The sequence below is a fragment of the Ischnura elegans genome, unplaced genomic scaffold (genome assembly GCF_921293095.1).
Source record: "Ischnura elegans unplaced genomic scaffold, ioIscEleg1.1, whole genome shotgun sequence".
NCBI classification, from domain to species: domain Eukaryota; kingdom Metazoa; phylum Arthropoda; class Insecta; order Odonata; family Coenagrionidae; genus Ischnura; species Ischnura elegans.
Genome location: NW_025791724.1, coordinates 57,668 through 76,542, shown reverse-complemented (window position 1 = coordinate 76,542; position 18,875 = coordinate 57,668). Strand labels below are relative to the sequence as shown.

The following is an 18,875-nucleotide window of genomic DNA, read 5'->3' as shown; positions in this document are numbered from 1 at the left end:
ATGGCTTTCCCAGTAAAAACATGTAAATACGGCAACAGTGTTTCATTTAAAAACAAATCTCTGTCCACCCTCCGCTCAACATGCGCAGGAGCGTAGACGTTTACCACATGGATGTCGAATACAGTTAGGGAGGTTATTCTCCCTGAGGGGTGGAATCTGATATTTCTTACCGGAAGCCCGGATTTAATTAAAATAGTCGTACCTCGGCCCGGCCCGTCGCAATTGGCGAAGGACCGGTAGAGGGGGTCAGGCCAAATGATCCCCTCTAATGACTCTTGAATACATGCGATGTCTATATTTTGTGTTTTTATGAAATTTAGAATTAAATTTATCTTAAGGGGATTATAAATCCCCGCAATGTTTAAGGAAAGAATTTTCATTACGGGCCAGTGGGAAGAAAGACTCACGTGGGAATCGAACTTGAATAAGGGGGCACGTCTTCCGTCTTTTGTTTGCTCTTTCGTCTCGACGACCCGTTATGGGATCGGCGGCGTGAGCGTCGAGAATCCGTCGGCTGCTCTTGGCTGCTTCCGCCTTCTCCCACACCCCGCTCCGGTTCGGCATCGCTGCCACTTAGACTCCCGCTGGGAGGGACAGCTCCGTGGGACGGCGAGCGTGTGGGGGAGGTCGTCGCCTGCCGGTCGCCTTTCTCCGCCATGTCGAGGGTGAGGGATGGGATGGGGTCGCTCTCGCTGATATGCGAGAGGTCGGAGAGGGAGTTGTGAAGGGAAAGGGAGGTAGGGGAGGTGGAGGGGGAAGTGACGGTGCTGATGGTAATTACTTCGTTTGGGGTGAAAAGGTCTTCTATTATTTCACCCTCATATTCCGCTGCGTTATCTGCCACGTGTTCTGTAGCAGGTTCCGCACCGCTGGTGTCCGTCAGCCCTTCTTTGGAAGACTTTGGGTCGCCTTCGTCATCGGTCTGCTGGTCAAAGGACTCGATGACCCGAACAGACGCGAGGATATGACGATTTGTATGGTCAGGGGCCGGCACTCGTTGGGGGAGGGGGGGATATTCTGTGGGCGTATAGTATGAGACCTTTGAGGCCTCGTCGGCTATTTTCTGCTTTTTTGAGCTGTCGGGGTTGAGGTCAGGGATGATGTCAGCCGGGGAAGGGGGTCTCTTCGGATTTGAGGGGGCAGGCTTCGACGGTTCATCCTCCATCGTTGACAGATGCTGAGCGATGTCAGCTGTTGTCTCTTCATCATCCGCGGGTGCAGAGGGGGAACGGGCTGCCACATCCGCAAAACGCCTTCCAAAGTCGTTTCGCGGACAGTTCTTACGAACGTGGCCCTCCTCGTGGCACCGGGCACACGTCTTCTTTTGCCCCTCGTAGAGTATCAGGGCCCTGTGGCCTCTGAAGTTGAGGTAGGAGGGGATATTTGCTTTAACAACCATTTTTACAAAAAAGGTGCCAGTTCTGGTGCCACCGAGGAGGTCCTTGCCCCTCCACACCCCTTCCCAGCATGATTTGATGTCACCAAAACGCCTGAGCTCGTCGGTGACCACTGCGATGGGCATCTCTAGCGGCAGGCACATGATTTTTACGAGGACAGGGGCGTCGTCCGTGGAGTCTATGTTGGCCGTCATGATTTTTCCCTCCTGGGTGGGAAAAGGTAGCGTTCTCGTTTTCATTTCTAAGACCTTCTTCAGGATAATTTCATTTTTCAACTTCAAATATATGTTCCTTCGGTTATAACCGATCTGAATACCGTCGACATCCTCCACCGCGAGGCCCAACGTCTTCTTTACAAAAACGTGCGCCTCCAGCGGTGTAGCGAATCTCGCCGTTTCCTCCGTCGTGATGACGATCGTGTTAGTGCGATTGACTTCCATCATCACACTAACATAAGCACATTGGGGGGGGAAGAACACGAAACAAATTGGGGAGAAAGAAGAAGGGGATCGCTGATGATAATCCTGCCCGGCGCAGACTGCGCGCAGGCAGGGGCGAGCACACTCCGCTACTCACCAAAACAAAGAAAAAAGTAACTTAATCACCACTCGTAGAATAAACTAAAGAAAAACCTTCAAACACTGTTTCACTGTGGCTAAACTATAGCCCGTAGGTCGGTAGAGAGAAAAAACAGAAATCACATGGTTGATCCGGAAATTTTTTCCGATCGTCAAACACACGAAAAAACAAAAGACGATCGCCAGAACGGGCGATCGTCGCCTCGCGCGGGCGGCCGAGGCAGGCCTCCCGGCCGGGTGTCTTATCTCGCGTTCGGGCTAGCAGAGCGCTCCGCAAACACGTCCGTCCGGTATGGCCGTTGGCGAAGATATGTATGGCTTTTGAAGAATGTTATACTCATTCGGTGATTAGATTCGATAGTTCACTATCTGACTTTGTAACAATTTGGAGTGAAATGTCATACAGGAATGAAATTGAGCAACAACGGCGCATAAAAAATTTCCATTTCAAAAGTATCAGTTTCGGAAATGGATCTGTAAGAGTTAGTTTTCATAAATGTTGCGGAAAGGAAGACAGCTGAAGCGCGGACCTCCCGTGACAAAGTAGAGGCTTTCGAAGATGGATTACAATGGGCTGCCAACGTGGAATATGGAGTGAACTGAAAATGATGGAATAACGGACAAACGGTTTGACGTAAGAGAAACAGTCCCACCAGTTTTCTGAGTTACAAAGTGCCTTTTGTTGTCATAACAAGGAAATAACGTTAACGATCGTCTCGTGCGGCTGCAAGTAGACAAAATTTGAACGCACTGGACGGATTGTCATGCAACGAGGAACTGTGGAGACGTTACGGAGGACTTTACATATAGCGATAGTAGAAATTCATGTACGCGATAGAGGGAAAGGAAAAACATCTGCCATGAAGATAAGGAAAGAGAAAATAATGTTGCATAAATTATTAATTTGTGGGAACATTGTATCTGTTATGCTCGTGGAAAAACGATTTTTGAACTTGAACATTTGAGAGAGCCCGGAGACACCGTCACACTTCGCTTTGACAATGCGACGCCAACAATCACCGACTGTTGGAATGAAATAACTGATGAATGATCAACAATCTGTTGCTATGGCAACCAAGGAGTAATCATAACAATTAGGACCTTCTGAGCACTGAAAATGAGATATGGACTACCGTTGTGAATTTTAAAGTGGAACTTCGTTTTTGTCGTTGAAGTAAGCAATGGAAACATCACACTGAATGATGTAGGGCCCTAAAAAGGGCCGTTGGGGCGCTACCAAGTAATTTACTTGGAGCTGGTGTACTTGGTCACAGCCTTGGTGCCCTCAGACACGGCGTGCTTGGCCAGTTCACCGGGGAGCAGGAGCCTGACGGCGGTCTGCACCTCCCTGGAGGTGATGGTGGAGCGCTTGTTGTAATGAGCGAGACGGGAAGCCTCGGCGGCGATCCTCTCGAAGATGTCGTTGACGAAGGAGTTCATGATGTTCATGGCCTTGGAGGAGATACCGGTGTCAGGGTGGACCTGCTTCAAGACCTTGTAGATGTAGATTGCGTAGCTCTCCTTCCTCCTGCGCTTCTTCTTCTTGTCTCCCTTGGAGATGTTCTTCTGGGCCTTGCCGGCCTTCTTGGCAGCCTTTCCGCTAGTCTTGGGTGGCATGTTGGTACCAACGTTGCGTAGCAGCGAGAATGAAAATTTTTGGCTAGATTTTTATTATATGCCGTGAAGTCGGGACTCGCCGACACCGGATTGGTCGAGTAGACGGAGCAGTCGGCCAGCGGCAGGCCATAAAATGTATAAGCCACACAGACACGGTTCTAATCAACGAACGAAGCAACAACACAACGTCAACACGCTTGAGCCTTCCGATCTGAAACCTTGGGCAGAAGCAACCCCAGAAGAAGCCGCGCCATCAACTGCTCCGGCCGCGGACTTCACGCAACCCCCTGTGGGAAGAAGACTACGCAATCGGCTAAACGCCTACTCCCTAGTCGCCAAAAGAGCGCCCGAAGGGCTGCGGCTGGCTGCGCCTGTACCTAAATTTGGGCGTAGCCGTCGCGGTTCTCACCTTCGGGTGGCGTCTTTTCACCTGCGACAAATTCCCTTGGTCTTCCTGGCCGTTAGTACCCGGGCTTCTGGGCCGTTAGAATCGCCCATTGCACCCCCGGGGAAAGCGGCCGGGTCCACTTATTAGGGACCCCAAACAGCCCTCCCTGCCCTCCCCAACGCTACCATCAGGCCGCCATGGAGTCCATGGCGGCCACAACGAGCTCTGCGTCATCAGCCGCCGAGGACACCAATGCCCTGCTGCGGACAGTAAAGGAACTGATCGCTAAACTGCCGGCAGACGTCAGACAGGACCTTATGGGGACCATTTTCAACTCGGTATCAGCAGTAAACCCGAATTCCACCACTCCGGCCATCCCAGTTCCGGCCGCGTCACCATCTGTTCCTACACCCACCACTCTAAACCCACCAGCAAACCCGGCCAGCCAGAGGAGGTCCGCGCAGGCCCCTTGTCAGAGTCTGGACTCTACCTTTCAGTCAGCTTCCGCACGCAACCGCGGAAAGCAAATCACAATCACACCCATATTTGCTGACAAAAACAAATTTGCCCCTCTGGCACAAGTCAATGGCGACAGCGCCAAAATTAAAGACGTCAACAACAAATCGACGATCAAAAAGTCCAACTCTAAGTCAAAAGCGACCACCAACCATGAACCTAAACCCCAAAGACAAAAAACTCCCACCACTGTGCCAAACCAAGCCATAAGTGACACGGCCCTTAAGGGGACCAATTACCAGATTGTTATTGAAACTGAACCCCCACACAATGACAATTCCAACGATACCACTCCCGAGGTCCTAGGACAAGCCATTCCAGTAGAGGCCCTTAAGAGGGCCAATTACCAGATTGTTATTGAAACTGAACCCCCACACAATGACAATTCCAACGATACCACTCCCGAGGTCCTAGGACAAGCCGTTCCAGCAGAGGCCCTTAAGAGGGCCAAAATCACAAAGTCAACAAAAACGCCCTCTGGTAGCCAATTTAAACCTGCCAATCACATGCTTACACCTCCTAACACGGTAAACACCGCAATGGCCGCTAAAAGCACCAATGTCAACCCCACAACAGGCGATCTAATGGATTGCAATGCATCCACCCCACAAGATGAGCTTCACTCAACGATGGCAGTCAATAAAAAACAGAAAATACCTCCCATTCAAGTAGCAGATACTTCCAAATGGCCAGCCCTACATGCCCAATTAATTAAAAATTGCCAATTTCCTCCAATCTCTCACGCAACATCGAACTCTTCTGCAATTATCAAGTGCTCTAACGTAGCCGACTTCATTGCAGCCAAAGCAACATTGAACAACCTAAATATCCCCTACAGCACATATTGCCTGCAAGAAAACAGGCGCAGAGAATTCTCTCTGCGAGGTACTTTTGCCTCAGTTGATGACAATGAAATACTAACAGATCTGCAAAATCTAGGATTCCCTGTAATCTCATGCTCCAGAATCTTCTCCACCCGACCGTCTCAAAGGCAGCGAGACCTAGGCCATACCTCAGTCCCCAAATACCCAACACAGGTTGTCCATGTAATAACAGAACACACAATAGACGCAGCTAAATTCATGGCAATCAATCACCTCGTCGGTCTCGGCGTTAAAATAGATACCTTCAAAAAACCAGCTATTCCCGTTCAATGTCATAGGTGTCAGGCCATAGGTCACACCAAGAACCACTGCTGCCTTCCCCCCAAATGTGTGAAATGCGCAGGCGACCACGCGTCGTCAGAATGCACAAAAACTGACAAGGAACCAGCTAAATGCGCTCTCTGCTCTTCTGATCACACCGCCAGCTACAGAGGCTGCGAAAAACATCGAGCGGCAAAAGCTGCAATGGCAGCCCGTCGTCTTGCAAACTCAACCAACCAAGCCACTCCCCTTCCTCCCTCACTACCTCGTTCATACGCCGCCGCCACCAATCACGGATTCCCCCCACTTGATCCATCCGCTATTCCCCAACCTGCTGACAACGAACTATTCACGTGGTTCAGTAACATTAGCACACACCTCTCCTCTCTCCACTCAAAAGTGGAAAAGAAACAATTCCTCCTGAATCAACTGCTACTCCTACAGGACCAACCATAAACAAGTCCAGACTCGGGGCAACCCACAATACACTTCTCCAATACATCTGGGATTATAACCCAAAAATCCCTACTACATACAAACTGCCTCAATTCATTACTCGCCTATGAGTCTTTCCTATGTCTTTCTTCTAGAAAATTAGTCATTCATTCACTCTAATTAAAGGTTTATAAAATGTCATATCTAATCTAACATTGACGATGACAATATAATATGAAAAGAAAAGAAAAAAAAATATATATATATAAAGAAAAGAAAACATAAAAAAAAATGATAAAAAACACAAAAAAATGGAATACAAAAATAAAAAATAAAATATTATAAAAGATTATAAAAAAAAAATCAAAAGAAAAAAAAAATATTTATATATGTATAAAAAGAGAGTAAAGTAACTCCACCCTCATCATCCATAGCAAATGTAACAAACTCCTTATCATCAAGGTAAAGATAACCTGTTATTATGTAATATTGTATTAAAGTAATCCCAATGTAAATATCTACCTCCTCAATAGTTTTAAGTTTCTGCTCACACAAACAAATCACTACCCTCACAACACAAACAACTGCGCACAAAAATTGTTCTAATGTAACCTGGCTGGTTAGGGTGAATTGGGTTCACCGGTACAGCTATAATCGCGCCTTCGGCGCATCAATTAATGCGTTAGGTTCTAATCAACGTCAACACGCTTGAGCCTTCCGATCTGAAACCTTGGGCAGAAGCAACCCCAGAAGAAGCCGCGCCATCAACTGCTCCGGCCGCGGACTTCACGCAACCCCCTGTGGGAAGAAGACAACGCAATCGGCTAAACGCCTACTCCCTAGTCGCCAAAAGAGCGCCCGAAGGGCTGCGGCTGGCTGCGCCTGTACCTAAATTTGGGCGTAGCCGTCGCGGTTCTCACCTTCGGGTGGCGTCTTTTCACCTGCGACAAATTCCCTTGGTCTTCCTGGCCGTTAGTACCCGGGCTTCTGGGCCGTTAGAATCGCCCATTGCACCCCCGGGGAAAGCGGCCGGGTCCACTTATTAGGGACCCCAAACAGCCCTCCCTGCCCTCCCCAACGCTACCATCAGGCCGCCATGGAGTCCATGGCGGCCACAACGAGCTCTGCGTCATCAGCCGCCGAGGACACCAATGCCCTGCTGCGGACAGTAAAGGAACTGATCGCTAAACTGCCGGCAGACGTCAGACAGGACCTTATGGGGACCATTTTCAACTCGGTATCAGCAGTAAACCCGAATTCCACCACTCCGGCCATCCCAGTTCCGGCCGCGTCACCATCTGTTCCTACACCCACCACTCTAAACCCACCAGCAAACCCGGCCAGCCAGAGGAGGTCCGCGCAGGCCCCTTGTCAGAGTCTGGACTCTACCTTTCAGTCAGCTTCCGCACGCAACCGCGGAAAGCAAATCACAATCACACCCATATTTGCTGACAAAAACAAATTTGCCCCTCTGGCACAAGTCAATGGCGACAGCGCCAAAATTAAAGACGTCAACAACAAATCGACGATCAAAAAGTCCAACTCTAAGTCAAAAGCGACCACCAACCATGAACCTAAACCCCAAAGACAAAAAACTCCCACCACTGTGCCAAACCAAGCCATAAGTGACACGGCCCTTAAGGGGACCAATTACCAGATTGTTATTGAAACTGAACCCCCACACAATGACAATTCCAACGATACCACTCCCGAGGTCCTAGGACAAGCCATTCCAGTAGAGGCCCTTAAGAGGGCCAATTACCAGATTGTTATTGAAACTGAACCCCCACACAATGACAATTCCAACGATACCACTCCCGAGGTCCTAGGACAAGCCGTTCCAGCAGAGGCCCTTAAGAGGGCCAAAATCACAAAGTCAACAAAAACGCCCTCTGGTAGCCAATCTAAACCTGCCAATCACATGCTTACACCTCCTAACACGGTAAACACCGCAATGGCCGCTAAAAGCACCAATGTCAACCCCACAACAGGCGATCTAATGGATTGCAATGCATCCACCCCACAAGATGAGCTTCACTCAACGATGGCAGTCAATAAAAAACAGAAAATACCTCCCATTCAAGTAGCAGATACTTCCAAATGGCCAGCCCTACATGCCCAATTAATTAAAAATTGCCAATTTCCTCCAATCTCTCACGCAACATCGAACTCTTCTGCAATTATCAAGTGCTCTAACGTAGCCGACTTCATTGCAGCCAAAGCAACATTGAACAACCTAAATATCCCCTACAGCACATATTGCCTGCAAGAAAACAGGCGCAGAGAATTCTCTCTGCGAGGTACTTTTGCCTCAGTTGATGACAATGAAATACTAACAGATCTGCAAAATCTAGGATTCCCTGTAATCTCATGCTCCAGAATCTTCTCCACCCGACCGTCTCAAAGGCAGCGAGACCTAGGCCATACCTCAGTCCCCAAATACCCAACACAGGTTGTCCATGTAATAACAGAACACACAATAGACGCAGCTAAATTCATGGCAATCAATCACCTCGTCGGTCTCGGCGTTAAAATAGATACCTTCAAAAAACCAGCTATTCCCGTTCAATGTCATAGGTGTCAGGCCATAGGTCACACCAAGAACCACTGCTGCCTTCCCCCCAAATGTGTGAAATGCGCAGGCGACCACGCGTCGTCAGAATGCACAAAAACTGACAAGGAACCAGCTAAATGCGCTCTCTGCTCTTCTGATCACACCGCCAGCTACAGAGGCTGCGAAAAACATCGAGCGGCAAAAGCTGCAATGGCAGCCCGTCGTCTTGCAAACTCAACCAACCAAGCCACTCCCCTTCCTCCCTCACTACCTCGTTCATACGCCGCCGCCACCAATCGCGGATTCCCCCCACTTGATCCATCCGCTATTCCCCAACCTGCTGACAACGAACTATTCACGTGGTTCAGTAACATTAGCACACACCTCTCCTCTCTCCACTCAAAAGTGGAAAAGAAACAATTCCTCCTGAATCAACTGCTACTCCTACAGGACCAACCATAAACAAGTCCAGACTCGGGGCAACCCATAATACACTTCTCCAATACATCTGGGATTATAACCCAAAAATCCCTACTACATACAAACTGCCTCAATTCATTACTCGCCTATGAGTCTTTCCTATGTCTTTCTTCTAGAAAATTAGTCATTCATTCACTCTAATTAAAGGTTTATAAAATGTCATATCTAATCTAACATTGACGATGACAATATAATATGAAAAGAAAAGAAAAAAAAATATATATATAAAGAAAAGAAAACATAAAAAAAATGATAAAAAACACAAAAAAATGGAATACAAAAATAAAAAATAAAATATTATAAAAGATTATAAAAAAAAAATCAAAAGAAAAAAAAAATATTTATATATGTATAAAAAGAGAGTAAAGTAACTCCACCCTCATCATCCATAGCAAATGTAACAAACTCCTTATCATCAAGGTAAAGATAACCTGTTATTATGTAATATTGTATTAAAGTAATCCCAATGTAAATATCTACCTCCTCAATAGTTTTAAGTTTCTGCTCACACAAACAAATCACTACCCTCACAACACAAACAACTGCGCACAAAAATTGTTCTAATGTAACCTGGCTGGTTAGGGTGAATTGGGTTCACCGGTACAGCTATAATCGCGCCTTCGGCGCATCAATTAATGCGTTAGGTAGGTTCTAATCAACATTTCGTCGAGAGGTCTACACCGTACCGCCGAAAGCAACTCGATTCAACATGTCTGGACGCGGAAAAGGAGGCAAAGTCAAGGGAAAGTCCAAGTCCCGTTCCAGCAGGGCCGGACTTCAGTTCCCCGTGGGACGTATCCACCGTCTGCTCCGCAAGGGCAACTACGCCGAGCGCGTTGGTGCCGGTGCCCCCGTGTACCTCGCCGCCGTCATGGAGTACCTGGCCGCCGAAGTCCTGGAATTGGCAGGCAACGCTGCCCGTGACAACAAGAAGACGAGGATCATTCCCCGTCATCTTCAGCTGGCCATCCGCAACGACGAGGAGTTGAACAAGCTCCTGTCTGGCGTCACCATCGCCCAGGGTGGTGTCTTGCCCAACATCCAGGCCGTGCTTCTGCCCAAGAAGACCGAGAAGAAGGCTTAAGCGTTCTCTTCTTACGAAGAGAATAAAAAAATGGTCCTTTTTAGGACCGCAAACCATCTAGGTCTGTCAGTCTTACGACTATGTCAAAGAATTTGGTACTCTTCCCAGAATGTGCACATAAAAAGTCTAGAAATTACTTTCTGTTTCTCTGGTGGAGAGGTCGTGGATCGAGTTGTCAAGTGGTTATAAAATTTGAAAATTATAACATAATAGAACGATAGCAAGTGTGACGAAAGCATACCAACAGAGTTAGAGAAACTGTGATGATGAATGAATAGTAATTAAGGGATTAGTATTATGATGGGGGAAAAACATGTTGCAATACCATAGCTTCGCCTTGTAAAAGGAACATTTGAATGGATATCCAAAAAGTCCGAATGCTATGTAGCAGTTTGAAAATATGTTGGCAGCAGTGCGTTTCTAAGCAACAGATAGGCGATGTATAACAATGTGTCATAGTCACCGCATTCGGTCGAAGAATTGTTTGAAAATCGACGAAGGCGTTTGGTCGTTGCTAAGTAACACTATCAATGGACGACATTGTTAACGGCTTGTGCCGCTGTAAAATGTAACAATAACTACCGGAAATAGAACACTTAGTGACCATTATTGTTGAAGTCGGTAATATGGGTTGGATTAAGAAATAGAAACAAATTGATCGTCCCTCAGCAGTTTACTCAATCAACTTTCAATATGAATGAAAGTATTTGGTTTACTAGCATAATAGTAACTTGTCATGTGACAATTCCATCAATTTTTTTTTTCTTTACTCAACCAGTACCTTAGTTCTCATGTATTATCGATGACATCACATTTCTGTGATTGCGACGAGTGTAAGCAATGGCAAATAATATCCTGCATGTTCTATGGTCCTGAAAAGGACCTTTGTTATTCGATGATGCTGCAGCTGCCAGATGTAATGGGCTGCTGCCGCGATGGAAATCTAACCACCGAATCCGTACAGGGTGCGTCCCTGGCGCTTGAGGGCGTACACGACGTCCATGGCGGTCACGGTCTTCCTCTTGGCGTGTTCGGTGTAGGTGACGGCGTCACGGATCACGTTCTCAAGGAACACCTTGAGGACACCGCGGGTCTCCTCGTAGATGAGTCCGGAGATACGCTTGACACCTCCGCGGCGGGCCAGACGGCGAATGGCCGGCTTGGTGATGCCCTGGATGTTGTCGCGAAGAACCTTGCGATGACGCTTGGCGCCTCCTTTCCCCAAGCCTTTTCCTCCCTTGCCTCGTCCGGTCATGTTGCTGCTGTCTCGGTGAGAGAATCGTGCTTGCTTGACTTTCGGCTTTCCATTTTATAACGTCTTTCGACGGTCTCGCACTCTCAGCCAATCACATTTCGGCACATGTAAGAGTCTACACACTCATGCCAATATATTGGGTCGAGAAATCGGCCGCTTCAGTTACTTTCCCGACAGGAAAATGGCACGTACCAAGCAGACAGCCCGTAAGTCGACCGGAGGCAAAGCCCCCAGGAAGCAGCTGGCCACCAAGGCCGCTCGCAAGAGCGCGCCGGCCACCGGTGGAGTGAAGAAGCCCCACAGGTATCGCCCAGGTACCGTGGCCCTCCGAGAGATCAGGAGATACCAGAAGAGCACCGAGCTTCTGATCCGCAAGCTGCCCTTCCAGCGCCTGGTCCGTGAGATCGCCCAGGACTTCAAGACCGACCTCCGCTTCCAGAGCTCCGCCGTCATGGCTTTGCAGGAGGCGTCCGAGGCCTACCTCGTGGGTCTTTTCGAGGACACCAACCTGTGCGCCATCCACGCCAAGCGCGTCACCATCATGCCAAAGGACATCCAGCTGGCACGCCGTATCCGCGGAGAGCGCGCTTAGATCGTCGTCGCTGTCGACTTCTTGTCGGCACAAAAACAAAAGTCCTTTTCAGGACTAGACGTCATACAGACGATTGTTTCCCATTGCTTTCATCGACGAGAATGAAATAATATTTCATAAAGAAAAGCTGAAAGAGAATGAAAAAATAATAAAGTTGTAATTAATGATAATTATAATTAACTAATGAAAAATAGTATAGAAAAATACTGGAAGGTATGAATATAACTTATGAAAAGATGTTTTTTTGCAGATGGAGTGCTTGGCATCCTGGCAGTTTCCTGACGGAAAATGTTATCTTTACAGAATGGCAATTTAAATTTCATAAGTAACGGAAATTTCGAAGTTCTTTCAGAATAACAAAGTCAGGAGTACACTCAATCGTTTATCGAGTTACGACAATGTAGGCATCTCTCGAACTCAAAAAATGTCGTCAGGAGATGTTGCCATGCGCGACGATTGTTTTCCGCCAGCAGTTTTGTCACGGAAAATACTAATGCAACAATGACATTCGCCAAGATTTCATTGTTTTCAACAATCGACCGTCTTGGTTGCAAATATGTGAAACGCAAATACTTCATTCTTTTGAGCAATCAGGCTTTCTGCTGCAGCAGACGTCTCTTTCGAAACTTAGGTTCATAGGTAAATTTTTACTGCCAAAAAATTATCTGACAACCTTCAATGGAAGGTGCATTAATTTGACGTAAAATTAGCGGTTTTGTAGAAGGAATATTGTCCATCTACTCATTTCCTTCAATGGGTAAGGTTTGAAACTTTATTGGGTAAGGTGAAGGAGTTTGGAATTTTGTTTTAAGCATGGAAAATAGTCATCTGTATGACTTGATGGCCCTTAAGAGGGCCTAAATTGAACTTCGCGTACATCGAAGTTCGGTGAACCTGCGAGGTTCGGTCGCTCACTTCTTCTTGGGGGCGGCGGCGGCCTTCTTTGCTGCCGCGGGCTTGGGCTTGGTGGGCGTCTTCTTGGGCTTGGGCGCCTTGGGCTTGGTGGGCGCCTTCTTTGCCTTCGATGGGGACTTTGCTGCCTTCGCCGCTGGCTTGGCTGCTGCGGGCTTCTTCTTGGGCTTGTCTGCTTTCTTTGCCTTCTTCGCAGGAGGCGCGGACTTGGAGCGCTCCTTGGGCGCGGACCGCTTGGTGGCAGCCTTCTCCTTCTTCGCGGGCTTCGGCTTCTTGGCCGCGGCGGTCTTCTTGGCTGCGGTCTTCTTCGCCTTGGCTGCAGCGGGTGCAGCCTTGTCCTTCAGCGTGGTGGAGCTCAGCTTGAAGGACCCCGACGCTCCCTTGCCCTTGGTCTGCACGAGTGTGCCGGAGGTGACGGCGGACTTGAGGTACTTCTTGATGAAGGGGGAGAGCTTCTCGGCGTCGACCTTGTAGGAGGCGGCGATGTACTTCTTGATGGCCTGGAGGGAGGAGCCGCCGCGTTCCTTGAGGCTCTTGACGGCGTTGTTGACCATCTCGGAGGTCGGTGGATGCGAGGGCTTTGCGCGGGCCTTCTTGGAGGCGGCGCCCTTGCTGGCCTTCTTGGATGCTGCGGAGGCGGCGGGCAGGGGCTTGACGGCTGCGGTGCCGGACGGCTGGGCCGCCGGGGGCGCTGCTGCGGCTGCTGCGGTAGCGTCTGCCATGGTCTCGGACGAGAGGTATGAAGCGATGAAATTTTCGCGTTTCCCACCTTCGAGATATCGTACCATTTCGGAGCGCGTTCGCCGCTGTCGAACTTGTCGTCGGCGTTCTCCTTCGAATCTTTGTACTCGACTTCGTCTCGCACTTTATCGTTTCGGACGGCGCCGGCGGCTCCGACGTCGGCGTCCGATCTCGACGCGCGAGGCGACAGTCCCGGCCGCGCGCGGGCGGCCCGCCGTCGGCGACCGGAACGTCGCGGGCGCCGCGGCGCCCGAGCGAAATACGGCATGTCACCTTCCGACCCGATAATTAAAGTGTCGCCGTGGCGTCGCGGGTTCGCGTGGTCGATCGGCGACCTGCCTCGCCGTTTCTCTGAACCTTCCTGCGTGTGCCGGCACGCCGGCGCCGGTCTGGACGGCGCCCCGCGGACGGAGAACGATGGTCGGAAGATGTGCCTGTCGGACGGATCGGCGTCGTGTCGCGACGACTCGATCCGCGGTTGTGCATTCGTCTGTTGCACTTTTCGATCCGAGTTTGCGGCGATTTCGATCGACGATCGAGACGCCACTTCGGCGTCGCCGAAACGCGACTGTTTCCCTCGATCTCGCCTTTTCGCGACGCCGAAATCACTCTTTCCGCGTGCGACTGCGATCGTTCGCGCTGCCGCGAACCCGCGATCCCCGGGAGAAGCGGACGAATGTCCATAATTTTTGTTCTCGTGCCGTTATTCCACAAACGGCGGCACTCGATTATCGTTTCCCCTTTCCGGCGGGGGCTGAATGTCGCGAGAGTATTCCGATTGCGCCGCGAGTCGTGATATTCGAAGGAAATGGAATGACTCCGTTTGACGCTCCTACGGTTTTCGGTTCGCCCCGTTCGTTTCACTCCGTGCGCTTTCTGTGCCTATTCTGGGGGGGAATGTGGTGAATTTGATTCCTGGGCAGGGATTGCGAAAGGTTGGTGAAAAAAAAATTACGCCTCGACGGGAGGGATTGTCGAGTGAGGCTGGCTTTTCCATACTCGAGTCGCAGGATATTTCTGGTCTAGCGTGCGATTCTGGAAATTGATGACTGCGATTTTCTGTGTGTGAGAAGGCTGATTTTGAATGACTTTTGTGAAAATGAATTACCGTTCCCTACAACATTGTGACGACGTAGCGCGTTACACGTATTACTTAAATTACCACACGCCACTTCGGGATTGGAAATGATGTGTCTTTCCCGCAGGAACGTGTATTCGTGAATGCGGACGTGCAAGGGAAAAGATGTACTCTTCACATCGCCGATCGATAACTTTCCCTTTGTTAGTTTTTCGTACATTGTTCTGTGGATTAATTCCACTCTCTACGGTAACGTCCAAGTTTTAAACCTAACTTTGCTATTTCCTGAAACGTGGTATTTGTTGTTTCGGCATTCTTACAATTACCTCTTTTGGCAAATCAATTTTCCTTTGACTTACTTCGTTTGTCAATATTTCCGATGCATTTCACTGTCTGATTGCGGAATTACGAAGGAAAAGAGCGAGTACGACTTCGGAGTTATTCCTTTCGAACTTCACATATCCCTATTGCAATGCATGAAGTGACAATCTGCATGTTATGACGAAATGTCACACGCCTACGACGAATACATCGTGCGCTGTCGCAGTAGCCACGTATGTGGCATTAACGTAGCTATTATTCTGTCGAACTTTGTCTCCAAATAATTAATTGTCATTTTTCTGCACGTTTTAAAACGTGCCTCATGAAAATCCGACCGGAAGTGTGGTTTCCACGCTCACTTGTTGAGTTTAAACGGACACTTTGCAATGTGACGGGCACAGAGCATGGAACATTGTTGAAATTTTCAATTCCGTCGCACTGAAGGTCCACGATAATGTTTGTTTCAATTTATGTTAACGTTCTAAAACGTCTCCCGTCCAAATCCCTCTGTAATTATTGCTTTTTATGAATAATTTGGAGTATGGCATTGGAAATTTGTTTTTGTCAGCAACGGATTACAATATATTTCTTAAACCATGGAATCAGTCGCACTGACACTAGTCACGAATAATTGCCTTAATTTCCTTGTCGTTTTAAAACCGGTCCCATCAAAATTCACTGGTTTTTACTGTTCATATGACATAACGTTGATATTGAAAAATCAGCATTTGCTGTCAGACACATAATATGGGATATTTTTCAAAGTATTCATTCTGTGGCTACGGAACTCCGCTATAATGTTCTTTTTGAATACACCTAAGTTTTGAAACGTCTCCCGTCCAAATCCCACGGTAATTATGGTTTTTAGAAATAATTTTGAGTATGAAAATGGAAATTTGATTAACTCATTAGCAACTGTAACACATTTTTAAAACTATTTACTCCGTTGCACTGACACTTGTCACGAATATTTGTCTTAATTTTCTTGTCGTTTTAAAACCGGTCCCATCAAAATCCACTGGTTTTTACTGTTCATATGACATAATGCTGATATTGAAAATTCAGTCTTCGCTTACTTTCAACCCAAAAAATGGCGTATTTTGAAAGTATTCATTCAGAGACTATGATACTCCTCAATAATGTCTGTTTTCACTTTAAGAACGTTTTAAAATGTCTCCCATCAAAATCCCTCGGTAATTATGGTTTTTATAAATAATATTGAGTTTGACCCTAGGAATTTCATGTCGACAGCCAGGGAGTGTAACATATTAATTAAACCATTAATTCAATCGCACTGACACTCGTCACCGACAATTGCCTAATTTCTCCTATTGTTTTAAAACTTGTCCCACCAAAATCCGCTGGTTTTCACTGTTTATAGGACATAATGTTGTTATTCAATATTTAGCCTCTGCAATATTTCAGTCACTTCAACCGGAATATTTTTTAAACTAATTACTCTAACGCTACGAAACTCGACACTAACGTATGTTTTACTATTGTTAACGTTTTAAAACGCATCCCGTCAAAATCCCTCGGTAATTATGGTTTTTATGAATAATTTTGAGTATGACACATTTAATGTCATTATGTCATACACACATTGTAACATATTAATTCAACCATTCATTCAATCGCACTGACACTCGTCACCGACAATTGCCTTATTTCTCCTATTGTTTTAAAATTGTCCCACCAAAATCCGCTGGTTTTCACTGTCTATAGGACATAATGTTGTTTTTCAATATTTAGCCTCTGCAATATTTCAGTCACTTCAACCGGAATATTTTTTAAACTAATTACTCTAACGCTACGAAACTCGACACTAACGTATGTTTTACTATTGTTAACGTTTTAAAACGCATCCCGTCAAAATCCCTCGGTAATTATGGTTTTTATGAATAATTTTGAGTATGACACATTTAATGTCATTTTGTCATACACACATTGTAACATATTAATTCAACCATTAATTCAATCGCACTGACACTCGTCACCGACAATTGCCTTATTTCTCCTATTGTTTTAAAACTTGTCCCACCAAAATCCGCTGGTTTTCACTGTCTATAGGACATAATGTTGTTTTTCAATATTTAGCCTCTGCAATATTTCAGTCACTTCAACCGGTATATTTTTTAAACTAATTACTCTAACGCTACGAAACTCGACACTAACGTATGTTTTACTATTGTTAACGTTTTAAAACGCATCCCGTCAAAATCCCTCGGTAATTATGGTTTTTATGAATAATTTTGAGTATGACACATTTAATGTCATTTTGTCATACACACATTGTAACATATTAATTCAACCATTAATTCAATCGCACTGACACTCGTCACCGACAATTGCCTTATCTCTCCTATTGTTTTAAAACTTGTCCCACCAAAATCCGCTGGTTTTCACTGTTTATAGGACATAACGTTGTTATTGAATATTTAGCCTCTGCAATATTTCAGTCACTTCAACCGGAATATTTTTCAAACTAATTATTCTAACGCTACGAAACTCGACACTAACGTATGTTTTATTATTGTTAACGTTTTAAAACGCATCCCGTCAAAATCCCTCGGTAATTATGGTTTTTATGAATAATTTTGAGTGTGACACATTTAATGTCATTTTGTCATACACACATTGTAACATATTAATTAAACCATTGACTCAATCGCACTGACACTCGTCACCAACAATTGCCTTATCTCTCCTATTGTTTTAAAACTTGTCCCACCAAAATCCGCTGGTTTTCACTGTTTATAGGATATAATGTTGTTATTCAATATTTAGCCTCTGCAATATTTCAGTCACTTCAACCGGAATATTTTTTAAACTAATTACTCTAACGCTACGAAACTCGACACTAACGTATGTTTTACTATTGTTAACGTTTTAAAACGCATCCCGTCAAAATCCCTCGGTAATTATGGTTTTTATGAATAATTTTGAGTATGACACATTTAATGTCATTATGTCATACACACATTGTAACATATTAATTCAACCATTCATTCAATCGCACTGACACACGTCACCGACAATTGCCTTATTTCTCCTATTGTTTTAAAACTTGTCCCACCAAAATCCGCTGGTTTTCACTGTCTATAGGACATAATGTTGTTTTTCAATATTTAGCCTCTGCAATATTTCAGTCACTTCAACCGGTATATTTTTTAAACTAATTACTCTAACGCTACGAAACTCGACACTAACGTATGTTTTACTATTGTTAACGTTTTAAAACGCATCCCGTCAAAATCCCTCGGTAATTATGGTTTTTATGAATAATTTTGAGTATGACACATTTAATGTCATTATGTCATACACACATTGTAACATATTAATTCAACCATTCATTCAATCGCACTGACACTCGTCACCGACAATTGCCTTATTTCTCCTATTGTTTTAAAACTTGTCCCACCAAAATCCGCTGGTTTTCACTGTCTATAGGACATAATGTTGTTTTTCAATATTTAGCCTCTGCAATATTTCAGTCACTTCAACCGGAATATTTTTCAAACTAATTATTCTAACGCTACGAAACTCGACACTAACGTATGTTTTATTATTGTTAACGTTTTAAAACGCATCCCGTCAAAATCCCTCGGTAATTATGGTTTTTATGAATAATTTTGAGTGTGACACATTTAATGTCATTTTGTCATACACACATTGTAACATATTAATTAAACCATTGACTCAATCGCACTGACACTCGTCACCAACAATTGCCTTATCTCTCCTATTGTTTTAAAACTTGTCCCACCAAAATCCGCTGGTTT

At 46.1% G+C, this 18,875-nt stretch overlaps 4 protein-coding genes across 4 annotated transcripts; 1 reads left to right on the top strand and 3 right to left on the bottom strand.

The window, feature by feature from the left end:
• Positions 1 to 3,180: 3,180 nt before the first annotated feature.
• LOC124173621 (histone H2B) lies at positions 3,181 to 3,618 on the bottom strand. The gene has a single exon (XM_046553042.1). It carries the CDS (start codon positions 3,590 to 3,592, stop codon positions 3,221 to 3,223), a length of 372 nt encoding a protein of 123 aa, XP_046408998.1. The 5' UTR covers positions 3,593 to 3,618; the 3' UTR covers positions 3,181 to 3,220.
• A 6,148-nt stretch (positions 3,619 to 9,766) lies between these two features.
• Positions 9,767 to 10,247, top strand: LOC124173616 (histone H2A). Its single transcript, XM_046553036.1, has one exon. The coding sequence runs from the start codon at positions 9,820 to 9,822 to the stop codon at positions 10,192 to 10,194; it is 375 nt and encodes a 124-aa protein (XP_046408992.1). The 5' UTR covers positions 9,767 to 9,819; the 3' UTR covers positions 10,195 to 10,247.
• Positions 10,248 to 11,059: 812 nt separating this feature from the next.
• LOC124173625 (histone H4) lies at positions 11,060 to 11,471 on the bottom strand. The gene has a single exon (XM_046553046.1). It carries the CDS (start codon positions 11,447 to 11,449, stop codon positions 11,138 to 11,140), a length of 312 nt encoding a protein of 103 aa, XP_046409002.1. The 5' UTR covers positions 11,450 to 11,471; the 3' UTR covers positions 11,060 to 11,137.
• A 1,410-nt stretch (positions 11,472 to 12,881) lies between these two features.
• LOC124173613 (late histone H1-like) lies at positions 12,882 to 13,924 on the bottom strand. The gene has a single exon (XM_046553034.1). It carries the CDS (start codon positions 13,739 to 13,741, stop codon positions 12,953 to 12,955), a length of 789 nt encoding a protein of 262 aa, XP_046408990.1. The 5' UTR covers positions 13,742 to 13,924; the 3' UTR covers positions 12,882 to 12,952.
• Positions 13,925 to 18,875: the final 4,951 nt, after the last annotated feature.

Bases quoted from the DNA above. Each gene is read 5' to 3' on its own strand.
- LOC124173621 (XM_046553042.1), bottom strand. From the start codon at position 3,592: ATGCCACCCAAGACTAGCGGAAAGGCTGCCAAGAAGGCCGGCAAGGCC.
- LOC124173616 (XM_046553036.1), top strand. From the start codon at position 9,820: ATGTCTGGACGCGGAAAAGGAGGCAAAGTCAAGGGAAAGTCCAAGTCC.
- LOC124173625 (XM_046553046.1), bottom strand. From the start codon at position 11,449: ATGACCGGACGAGGCAAGGGAGGAAAAGGCTTGGGGAAAGGAGGCGCC.
- LOC124173613 (XM_046553034.1), bottom strand. From the start codon at position 13,741: ATGGTACGATATCTCGAAGGTGGGAAACGCGAAAATTTCATCGCTTCA.